At 48.5% G+C, this 10,921-nt stretch overlaps 2 protein-coding genes across 2 annotated transcripts; one reads left to right on the top strand and one right to left on the bottom strand.

The window, feature by feature from the left end:
- The first annotated feature begins 143 nt into the window (after positions 1–143).
- On the top strand, positions 144–5,919 carry LOC144722094 (uncharacterized). The gene is made up of 5 exons (XM_078600239.1): positions 144–946; positions 3,020–3,280; positions 3,839–4,006; positions 4,472–4,673; positions 5,373–5,919. Exons 1-5 carry the CDS (start codon positions 902–904, stop codon positions 5,483–5,485), a joined length of 789 nt encoding a protein of 262 aa, XP_078456365.1. The 5' UTR covers positions 144–901; the 3' UTR covers positions 5,486–5,919.
- ARL6IP1 (ARL6 interacting reticulophagy regulator 1) lies at positions 5,616–10,532 on the bottom strand. The gene is made up of 6 exons (XM_078600252.1): positions 10,348–10,532; positions 8,642–8,775; positions 7,950–8,069; positions 7,382–7,499; positions 6,781–6,865; positions 5,616–6,441 (listed from the first exon to the last, which is right to left on the bottom strand). The coding sequence occupies exons 1-6, from the start codon at positions 10,387–10,389 to the stop codon at positions 6,323–6,325; spliced, it is 618 nt and encodes a 205-aa protein (XP_078456378.1). The 5' UTR covers positions 10,390–10,532; the 3' UTR covers positions 5,616–6,322.
- Between the last annotated feature and the right edge of the window lie 389 nt (positions 10,533–10,921).

Raw genomic sequence — 10,921 nt, 5'->3', positions numbered from 1 at the left:
ATTGACAAGGGCTGTGAGTTAGCGCTCCCCCTCCCTCCCACGAAGTGTTCATTCATCGATTAATTTATAGATTGTGGGTGGGGGTGAAGGGGAGGGGCGGGGTGCGCGTCCGGTTTCCCTGACAACAGCGACAACAGACGGAGCAGAGAAGGGGGAGATCGGCAGAGGAGAGTGGGGAGTGGAGCAGCGAGAGAGTACGGGAGAGAGAGAGACAGTGGGGCATAGGGGATCTAGGACAGAGGGGAAGAGGTGAGTGAAGAGGCGGGGAGGGAGGGAGGACAGGGCGAGGGGAGAGAAACGGTAGACAGGGAAGGGGGACGATATAGAGAGAGGGGAGGTGAAGAGCAAAAGAGAGTTGGACTGCGAGGAGGGCTGGGTGCAGATGCAGTACTTGTCGTAGTTAAAAAAACATAGAAAACAGGGGGAACATAGACATAGAGTAGGGAGAGAGGGTAGAGAGAGAGGGGGTAGAGAGAAAGGGGGTAGAGGGGGGGCAAGATGAAGGAGAGCAGAGCTTGAAATATTTCGTAAAATATTTCATTTAAACAGGGGGGGGGGGGGGGGTGGGCACATAAAACAAAGCATTGAAAAAAAACTAAATGATGAACGAAGCAAAGTGTCGACTACCCCGAGCATCTTCTTGTTTCCTCTGATCGTGAAAAAAAAGAGAGGGGGGACACGGGAGAGAGGACAGAGAAGCGATCAGAGAGAGAGAGAGAAAGAGGGAGAAAGAGACGGGGACCAGGGTCTCGGATCAAGGAGCAGTGGGGTTTCTGGTGTTAATGGTAGGACGCAAGACCAGGGACAGATCACAAGGTCCCAGGGAGTGTAGGGACACCAGGGAGAGGAGGTGGGGGGAGGAGAGGGGAAGCAGGAGAGCCAGGGATCAGAGGGAGGAGACATGGACACGGGGGAGCTGGGAAGGGACGACGGAAGGGCATTCAAGGTAAGGCTCCCCAGGGCAGGGCCCCCACCCACGTGTGTCCGTGGGGGGTAATGGGCGGAGTCTAAGCAGAACGGGGCGGGGCCTAATTTATAAGGGGTGGAGCCTAGAAAGGAAAGGCGCGGGGTGCCGAAAGAGGGAAGAGCTGGAGAGAGGGGGACGAGGCCGAATCGGGAAGGGGTAAAGGGGCCGTCCATAAATGACGTCACGCACCTGGGGGGGGGGGGGGTCAGACATTTGTGACGAGGGGGAGGGGGTGTTTGAGAAATGTGACGTCACATCAAAACGCGCAACTTTAAATAAATATAGGCAACACGTTCTACTTACTTAAATATACTTTTAAATAAATGTTGTCTTCTACAACATCAGATTGCAGCGCCACATTAAATACGCACTACAATGACAATAGTTTAAAACGATTTGAAGCATGTTTTATTTTCAAATTGGAAATATTGTTTTGGGGGGGCGGCAGATCTTCATGACGTCATATTTGAGGGGGGGGTCTGACTTTTTGTGACGCCGTGTGACGAGGGGGGGGGGTCAAAAATCGTCAAAAATCGCGTGACGTCATTTATGGACGGCCCCTAAGTGTCCCGGTAAATGATTCCCTGACCCGGCACACCACATCATAGACGTGCCTCTCGCTATGACTGTCTACCACAGTCCCTGGGTTAACAGTGACAACGGCTAACGGTTTTTTTCGGTTAACGTTCCGCCTCCCATAGGAACCCCCATGGGGTTCGACGAACGTTGAAATGTTGATGTGACGGCACCGTGTTTACGTTAGGGGCCGTCCATAAATAACGTCACGTGATTTTGGACGATTTTTGACCCCCCCCCCCTCGTCACACGGCGTCACAAAAGTCAGACCCCCCCCCCCTCAAATATGACGTCACAAAGCTCTGCCCTCCCCCCCAAAAAATAAAACATGCTTAAAATCGCTTTAAACTATTGTCATTGTAGTGCGTATTTAATGTGGCGTTGCACTCTGATGTTGTAGGAGAAAACATGTATTTAAAAAGTCTATTTAATGAAGTAGAACGTGTTGTCTATATTTATTTAAAGATGCGCATTTTCATGTGACGTCACATTTCTCAAACCCCCCTCCCCCTCGTCACACATCGTCACAAATGTCTGACCCCCCGCCCTAGGTGCGTGACGTCATTTATGGACGGCCCCTTATGCACGCGGGCGCCAATTACGGCCAAGCCGAGAGCACTCGTTCAGCAGGGGCTGAGCAATGCACTCGGCCAATTCACGACGCCCATTCGCGAGCCGTTTCAGACCACGACTGGCTTTGTTTATTTCCATCGTGGGTTTTTTCTTCGGATTTGGCAGTGGAAACAGCTCTCGTGCAGACTCATGTAATTCCTAAGAATAGGTTTTACCCTTTCTGGCGATAAAACAGGTGTTAAGATTTTTAAACACAAAATAGAAACCTTTTTTTGTAAGGAATCATGTATGCATTAACCACACGTATTTGGCGTGAACATGCAAGCAAAAACATGTTCGGGTAATAATGATTGGCTTTGAGACTCATTGGTCAACACCAGAGACAGTCTTCTTTTGGGCAGAGTATCAGCAGTGTCAGACCAGAGAACGCCAAAAGGCGAACACTACTATAACAGTTGAGTTTGTTCAAACTATTTCGTATTTTCCATAAAAGTTTTTTTTCCTTCCGTGTAATTCGATGAATAATAGTTGTTTCGGTCGACGGTAGTTGTCGTGGAACTGATTAAAAACGTTAACCGAGGGACTACTGCAGTCACGTGCCACATCTCCTGGACGAGATGTGGCACGTGACGGAACCCGCGCGGCGCTGTCCTGGCTGCTTTCAGATGCGCTTCTGCGGCCGTCTGGAACGCTCTTCCTTCCGATATTATGCAGCCACTTGAGCTATGGCTCTATTTAAATCAGGATTGAAAACTAATTTCTTGAGAACTGCTCTTTGTGTTTCGCGCGGTTGGCTACATACGGTGCGAAAGAAGTTCAACATCCATAGTCGCAGTGAGCAGTGACCCCAACCTCATCCTCAATCCCGCTGTGCCGCTGCTGTCGGTGCCGCTGCAGCAGCAGCAGCAGCAGCAGCAGGGAGGCCGCGGTGGGGCCGTGAGGCCGCGTTGCGCCGCCGGGCTGGGCAGCAGCACCCGCGCGGCGCTCACGGACTCGGGCTCCTGGCTCCTGCTGCTGGAGGATGCGGAGTCGAACCGGTCGCGCGGACCTCCGGGGCTTGCGGACGGCAAGGGGAAGCGGCGGGGAGCGCGGCCCATGCACGCTTCCACCCTCTCGCTTGGGGGCTCGTCGCTTGGAGAAGAGTTCCGTACCAGCCATCGCCATGTGGGTGCCCTGTTTTGTCTCGTGGTTGTGGGCACATGCGGGCACAAGTGTGGGCAGTCATGCATTCACGGCCAGGACCCAGGAGTGCAAGGTCGAGGCCGAAAGCCATGAGACCAGAATCAGAATGTTTATTGAAACTGGAGGAATCCGATGAGATATGAAGCTCTTTTTCACAGATGTCCAATAAAGACAGGTCAGAACTTTACAACAATACAAAAGCACGATAGGAGTGCATAGTATGGGTAAGATAAGCAATTCACTTTTAATATATAATAAACACAACTAAACTATTTTTTATACCAAATAAAGCCCAGTGAGCTACTAGCTTATTTTTCAGAAGCGACCTTTCAACAAATGATAGCTCAACGAATCAGTTTATCATGTGTAAATGTATAGGAGCCAAATAATCTCATCTTAACGCATGTTTCTGCATTGGTCTCCCAACACCAAAATCCTCATGTGCCAGCCTGTGGGTGCGTGGTCACACACCTGGAACCCAAGCTCTCGTGCAGTGCGACTTTATACGAGTTGTCATGTCAACTTGTGTCTGGTATGCAGTTCTTCTCCGGGAGAAGCTGGGATGAGCGTCCTTTGCCGGCCCAGCCACGGCAGGGAATGTTTCCATCTCTGCACCACCACTCCACCGTTCAGCTGTCGGCCGGGCTACCCGACCACCCTCCACGCACCCACAACTGGGATGAGTTCAGGCCCAAGCAGCTCACATTGGTGTGCGGTAAAGCATTGGCATACGCACGTGGGATTCTGAAACCCATTATCTCAAGAGGTCAGAGTGCTAAGCTGGTACCGTTGAGATCCTGGGTTTGAATCTCTGTTTCAGCCATCTGTGATTAAATAAGGTTCTCAAGCAGAAAAAAAACCCATCAGGTCAAAATTTGTTCTGCAGTTAATGTCTCAATTTCAGCTAGGAGAATCAATGCATCAGTTTGAGTGTAATTTCATGAACATTCTGCATCGGGCAGATGATAAAGTGCTCCTCTGCTGTGGGGATACCACGTCATTTTAATGGATATCAGGGATGACAGCAGTTCTTTGGAACATTCTCTCATACGGAAGGTTGCACTGCTTCGAGTGATGTGAATGGATAGTTTGCCTCATGACATGACACTGAAAACAACTCTAAAACCTCGCGTTTGTCAACTTTCTTTCCAACTTCAAAATGTGCTACCCTAGTACCACGTGCTTCGGCGAGCTGGCATCAAAAACTGGCAGCACAACACGACCGGCGTGGACATGTGGACGGTGACCACCCCACAGCGGTGGGCACCTCCGTACCGCACCACCTACACGGTGATGCACAGCCACGGCGACACGCCGGTTCGCATGACAAGCGCAGGCCTTCCTCTCCCACGGCACCAGCACAACATCCTCACGGGTGAGGCTAACACTGCGCGACCATTGCCAGCATGTCAAGGCTCACGCTTAAGGCTTTCCTGTACGTGTCTTCCACTTTGAAAGTTGTGCGTCAGCAGATATTTATGAAGAAAAATCACACGTAGACATGCTTTTGTCCTACGAACAGCAAGATCTTTACGTTCCGAGCTGCATGAGATGTCACATGAAGTACGAAATTTGACATGGTTGCCTTTTTATTGGGCAATCCCCTTATAAATGGGCCGGTGTTCTATATCCTTCAAAGGAACTTCACATTATATTCAAAATGTATTTATATGATCTTTATAAAGGATATCGCGACCCCATGTTCTATAGAGATGTATAAAATGTATGCATTACCTTTCAACCTTCGTTGGAAAACATTCAAACTGTGCTGCTTCACCCAAGTTATTTGTTTTAATTACTTTTCATTGTTCAAATTGTTGTTACTCATGCTGTTTTAACTGTATATGTTTAACCCAGGACAGCCCTAGAGATATATCTCATGTTTATGAAATACAATTTAAAAAATAATATTGATTCATATAGCCCCTGTGACTGCATCTCGTTTATATTACAGAGACAGTCAGTCATAAGCAGAGGAATAAATATCAATCAAAAGTAACAAAACCAATTTGACTATTTAAGCAGCTCCCTCTGTTGTGCAAGCACACACGTGACGTCATCTCTTGCCCTGCAGGAGAGGTGGTTTCTGGGAAACCCACCCGGCAGACGCAGAGGGTGTCGGGCAACATCATCCTGCAACAGCAGAGGCTGCACACAAGGCAGGAGCCGTCTGGCAACCAGTCCTAATGGCCTAGGCCAGCAAGACAGCTGAGGAACGCTCAGCCATGCCTATGGCACTTGCACTTTATACCTTTATTGAAAAATCCAAGAGCTGCTTGCCAATACCACATTTTGAGACAGGAGGACGTAGACAATGTAACATTCACGAAACGTTTAATGTGATGCGATAAATGCTTAATAAAAAAAAACCTTTAACAACCATGCTTTTTGATAAATGATTTAACAAGCTCACTTGATTTCTGCAATATTAATAGTAAAACTGTTGTGCGATTAAAAAAAAAAGCTAAAGAATTTCGTATCGCGTGAGCAGCACTGCAAAAGTGGTGCGGCAATGTGGACACTCGCGAAAGCAAATTAAATTACATCACCACATACAGTATATTAGCACTGAGTAGTATGACATGACTGTAATTAATACAAATTCAATGCATTTCAGATTGGATGGCTTTTTGTCTGACTTTATTCCATCTGTTGTGTGACAACTGGCTTGAAATGTTGGATGATAAACAATTCCTCAGGGCAAATTCAGCTCCAGAAAATACAAAACAGCCAAAACCTACCTGAAGAGTTACACGTGCTACGTTTTACTACTCACAATTAGCATCCACCATACATCTTTGGTAAACACAAATTAAACTGCACACACACCATTCAAAAAAACTTTCTAGCAAGGTCTAAGCTATGGGTCACAAGGCTTTCTTATCAGACACTGGGATGTCCCGTTTCTTGTCAAATGTTATGCGTGGCGATGACTGGTGCTGAATGTTGATAATGGCTTAACATGAAAATAAGCTGCAGAAGCTGGGTGGGGGAGGCTGGGCAGGAGTCCTTGGCCGGTGTTCTTTACTCACGCTTGACATCCTTGCGTTTCAGCAGTGTGTTTATCCTGTCACGTGCCATGCCCACGTACTTGCTGAGCACGCCGTGGCGGTTAAGGCCAGGCAGCAGCAGCAAGGACATGACTACAGCACAAACCAGAAAGGGAGAGCATGAGACTTGTTTATAACACACGTAAAGTCAGCAGGCAGTAATCACTTGGTGAAATGTCATTTATTTTATGTACGTATACCAAATGAAGTTCTACGTGAAACTCCATAACATGGGAGGATCACGGGAGATGATGATGGCTTGGGGAGGTATTTATACAATACTGGTTTGATCACGGCTCTGATGGGAAGATCCTGGATGACCCGCTAACCCAGCAGTATCTATATATTTAATTATATACAGGTGCACTGTCATTATAGCAACTTCAAAGTCACTGTAAATACCCGAGGCAAGTATTGTACACAACCACTCACCCAGCATGTAGGTCAGGAGGAGATTATGGAATTGCTCCCCGATCCACGCCAAGACAAGCAGGCCCACGGTCACAGTGGCCAGGTACTGAACACCAATGAACAAGAGGTAAAGCAATGCATCTTACTTCAGTATGTTATACGAACGGTCAGATATCACGTGAAATCTCGCACAATGGATGTGTTTAATGAGGCTTCTGCAGACGTGCATCATTCATACATTCGCCCGCACACAACTCAATGCCCTCCTTGCTTCCAAAATCCGCTGCTCCACCATTGGTGGATGGTCTTTTAGCCACTATGCCCCCCACCCCCCTCCCTAACCTCTTGAACTCTCTCTCAAGGAAACTGGCTGGTCCTCTGTCTGCATGCAAGTCTCTCCTCCAAACTTTCCTCTTGAACCGTGCTTTCACACCCATCTTAATTCCTTGTCTTCTCTCCTTCCCTCGCTTGGCCCTTCCCATTTCCTCCTTCACGTTGTTACGTTAAGACTGCATTACGAATGTAAGTTGTGATCTTTATGAGTGAACTGTTCTCAGCATTTGCTTCATACGCAAGTACACAACTCCAGACGTTTGTACGCCGAGGAAACAGTTGTGTTTACCACGAGGGGTTTCTCTTCGCGCAGGTCTTGCAGCCGGAGTCCCCAGCCATACAGCCTGCGTCGCAGGTTTGCCAGCTGCTTGCACACATCATTGAAGTGCTGCTGCTTGTCCGTGGTCCTGGGGAGGGGCAAAAGCACAAACTAAGTTTCAGTTCTGCATCAGCGGAAAATCCTCAAAATCATGCAAATGATACCGAATGTAAATTACAATTGGAATGTGGATTTATGAAGTGTCTGAATGCAGCCATATCTCAGGATACTGCACAGAGGTGGAGCAAGCACACTAGGCTAATAATTGATGTTTGGTTGAAGGGGATAAGGCATTACAGGGCAGAGAAGATGAACAGGTATTGGTGTTATGTAGTAAGAACATAGAACTTTGAATACTTCTACAAAGGTGTCTTGAGTCTAGATTTGAATACTTAAACAGGGAATTGGCGTGTGGACAACCACGGAGAGAGAGTTCCAGACAAGGTGGAAGAGCAGTAATGACCACAACCCATTCAATTGCTGTGTAGACTGTTGTGTCAACACTTGAATTGACCTAAGTGGGGAACAATGAGCTCACCAATGGTTTGGGCTGAGGAACTTGGAGGTGAGGGTGGGCAGCAAGAAATCCACAACGCACAGCGTCATCACAAAGGTGGAAACCCCAGTGAGGAGCGATGGATCCAGCCAGTAAATCACCCTGTGAAAATTACATGAAGCATTAGTCAACAACCGCTGCAGCACAGTTGCATTGTATGTATGTTGAACTTCTTTCGTACGTAGCCAAGCGTGCTAATCGGAGGTGCGGAGCAAGAACAACAAACGAAATTGTGCTGTGCATGCACTTTGCGATATACCACACTGGTGCTCTTTAAACTTCGAATACTATAGCTATACGCATTACATTTAGAAGTAGGTTATGTTCAATTAATAAAATAAATTTTGCCAAACAGCCCAATGCAGACACATAATAAATGCAATAAAAAACGTCTAGATAAATAACAAAGACATGTACAACAGCCCCTTTGTCAAAACATTGCTGGATGAAGTCCTGCCCACACATGGCAGTGTGGGTCGTAGCGGTAACGTGACCATATTCACGCTGGTCAATGCCGGTTTAAAGCTGGACGCAGATACGTGGAAGCATAAAGCACACAAAACAACAGATTTTTCTACAATTCCCTACTTGTTGGTAGGGGAGGGGATACAGTTTAATGACATTACGCCGATTACTACAGCATGGCTCAAGGAGTGGGTGCTCAAAGGTCGTACAGGAAAAGCAGGGAGACGGCCCCAGCGATGGCCACGGGGTAGACGGGCTTCTCCCAGCGCAGGGCTCGCTCTGCCGCCACCAGCACATCCCCCCAGCGCTGCAGCTGCTCCTCCAGCCGCGCCGTCTCGACCACCTCCAGAGGGCAAACACGGACATCGCTGGTTAATCTTTGTCGACCACACACAATACACACCGTCGTAGTGCACCACCACGGTCAACCCACTGTCGACCACATACACCACGGTCAATCGGTATCAACCAGGGACGTGCGGTCAGGGGAGGCAGAGCCTCACCTGTCATACTCCAATGGAAATAGCTGTTACGAAAAGTAAAACAAAGAATAATCAAATCAAATAAATATTAAGATTTTTCCACTGATCTGTGTTATAAATGTAATTTCTGTACGATTCCAATAATTTTTTTCTAGTCAAAATCGCCACATTTGCAGAGCTCCGCTGCAAATACAGGAAGAGACGAGAGGTGAGGCAGTGACGAGCTCAGCCTCCCCTCTGATTGCGCAACCCCTCAGTAACTGGATGGAGCGTGGGCAATAAGTGCATGCCTGTTACTATCTCAGTATATCACCAATGCAATGTTTGTAGACCCCTTCATTTCATGTCCTCGCCTTCCATACTCCAGCTAACTTATATCACGTATGTGTATAACGATATTTAGGCTCGCTGGTCTCGTCATGAAACTGCAATGAAAAAAAGAAAAAGCACCAGGGGAGGCAGCTATCACATCTGCCTCACTGAGGGTGACGTGTCTAACACGCCCCCCTCAGTGAAGACACGCCCCCCATCCGTGAGGCCACGCCCCCCAGTGTGTGAATCTGGCTCTCACACGAACAAGTGCCTCCCCAGGCATTGACCTCACCGCACGACACTGGCATCAACCACACAAAATGCGGTCAATTCTTATTGTAAAGCACACACCACGCTAAAAACAACTATACACTCTAGTCAACCACGGTTGAATATAATTAACCACAACACCGCGAGGTATCCCCGCTTGGTTTTTTTGCGTACATAATGAGCATTTAATACGATAGGGATTGGAATGATTAATGCAGTAAAAATAACCCACAGCTGTTGCGATTCTGCAAATCGCTGCAAATCGCGCGCCCCTTGCGAGACGTAACGGGAACCGAAAATCTCCGCCGTCTGCAGCTCAAGGCCCGTGTCCCGTACGCGTTCGTTGGCGACCCAGAAAAACACAAAAATATAAAGTCACCTTGTAGCTACCGCGCCCGGGTAGCTACACACCCACAACTGGAAACAAAATTAATGTTTACCCCCCCCCCCAGGCGGGAATAACGCCAGAGGCACAAACTGCGGTGACTTGGTTTTTAAAAAAAAAATATAAACCACGGGGAGTAACACCCGCAATGACGTCTGTAAAATAGCTTCAGAAAAAAAAGATTGCACACATTCTCACAGCGACCTTCACTCGTGTACGACGGGCAACGACACTCGCCTCAAGACGCGTTCTACCCAACAAAATAAGAGAATCTTATTTGGGCCGCGTCTTTTTAATTTGAGAGCCAGAATCGACCGCCGCCCCACCCAGGTTGGCATTCCCACGCTGCCCGAAAAACTGCGCCTCTCCTGGGCGGGGCGACCAGGAAAACCCTGTGGCTTCGGCCCGCTTCCCCCACCCACCCCACCCTCTCGGTCTTAAACGCGGCCCCGCGGCGCTCGCTCACCAGCAGGTTCTCCTTGCTGACCTCCATGCCGGCCGTTGCCATCGTTGTTGCGTCTCAAAGTGCAACGCGGCAGACGAACAAACGGAGATGTGAAGGGAGAAGCACAAAAACGCCTCGGCCAAGACCTCCGCGCCTATACCCCAACTGCGCTTTCAGAGCCCCCGCCGCGCAGCCAATCACAGAGCGGCGGAGTGACGTCACGAGTCCAACGGCTCAGTACACCCCCCACCCTCCCGTGAGTGGTAAAGTCCAAGAACGTAGCACCCCCCCGGCTAGCACTGCGAGTGGTACAGTCTCATCTGGAAACATTGGCCGCAGGGGGTGGAGCAGTCCATGCTGCATCTACCGCAGGGTGGGAATTATCCCCCCAGGTAAATGTGGCCCGGCATTGGGTGGTAGTCAATCTTGACGTGGTGTAAACCTCCAATTCCCCGTTATAAAGCCTTGCCTTCACATGTAGTTGTTCATTTTTCGATTTAAAGCTTTCGTGACTGCAGGGATTCATCTTCTTGGTTCTTTCGGTAAAGCCACGTAGAAGGGAAATAATAAAACATAATAAAATACAATTCTCACG

The sequence above is a fragment of the Lampetra planeri genome, chromosome 1 (genome assembly GCF_965212315.1).
Source record: "Lampetra planeri chromosome 1, kcLamPlan1.2.h2, whole genome shotgun sequence".
Classification (NCBI taxonomy): Eukaryota; Metazoa; Chordata; class Hyperoartia; order Petromyzontiformes; family Petromyzontidae; genus Lampetra; species Lampetra planeri.
Note: the sequence above shows the minus strand (reverse complement) of the source record. Positions and strands in the feature narration are given on the sequence as shown.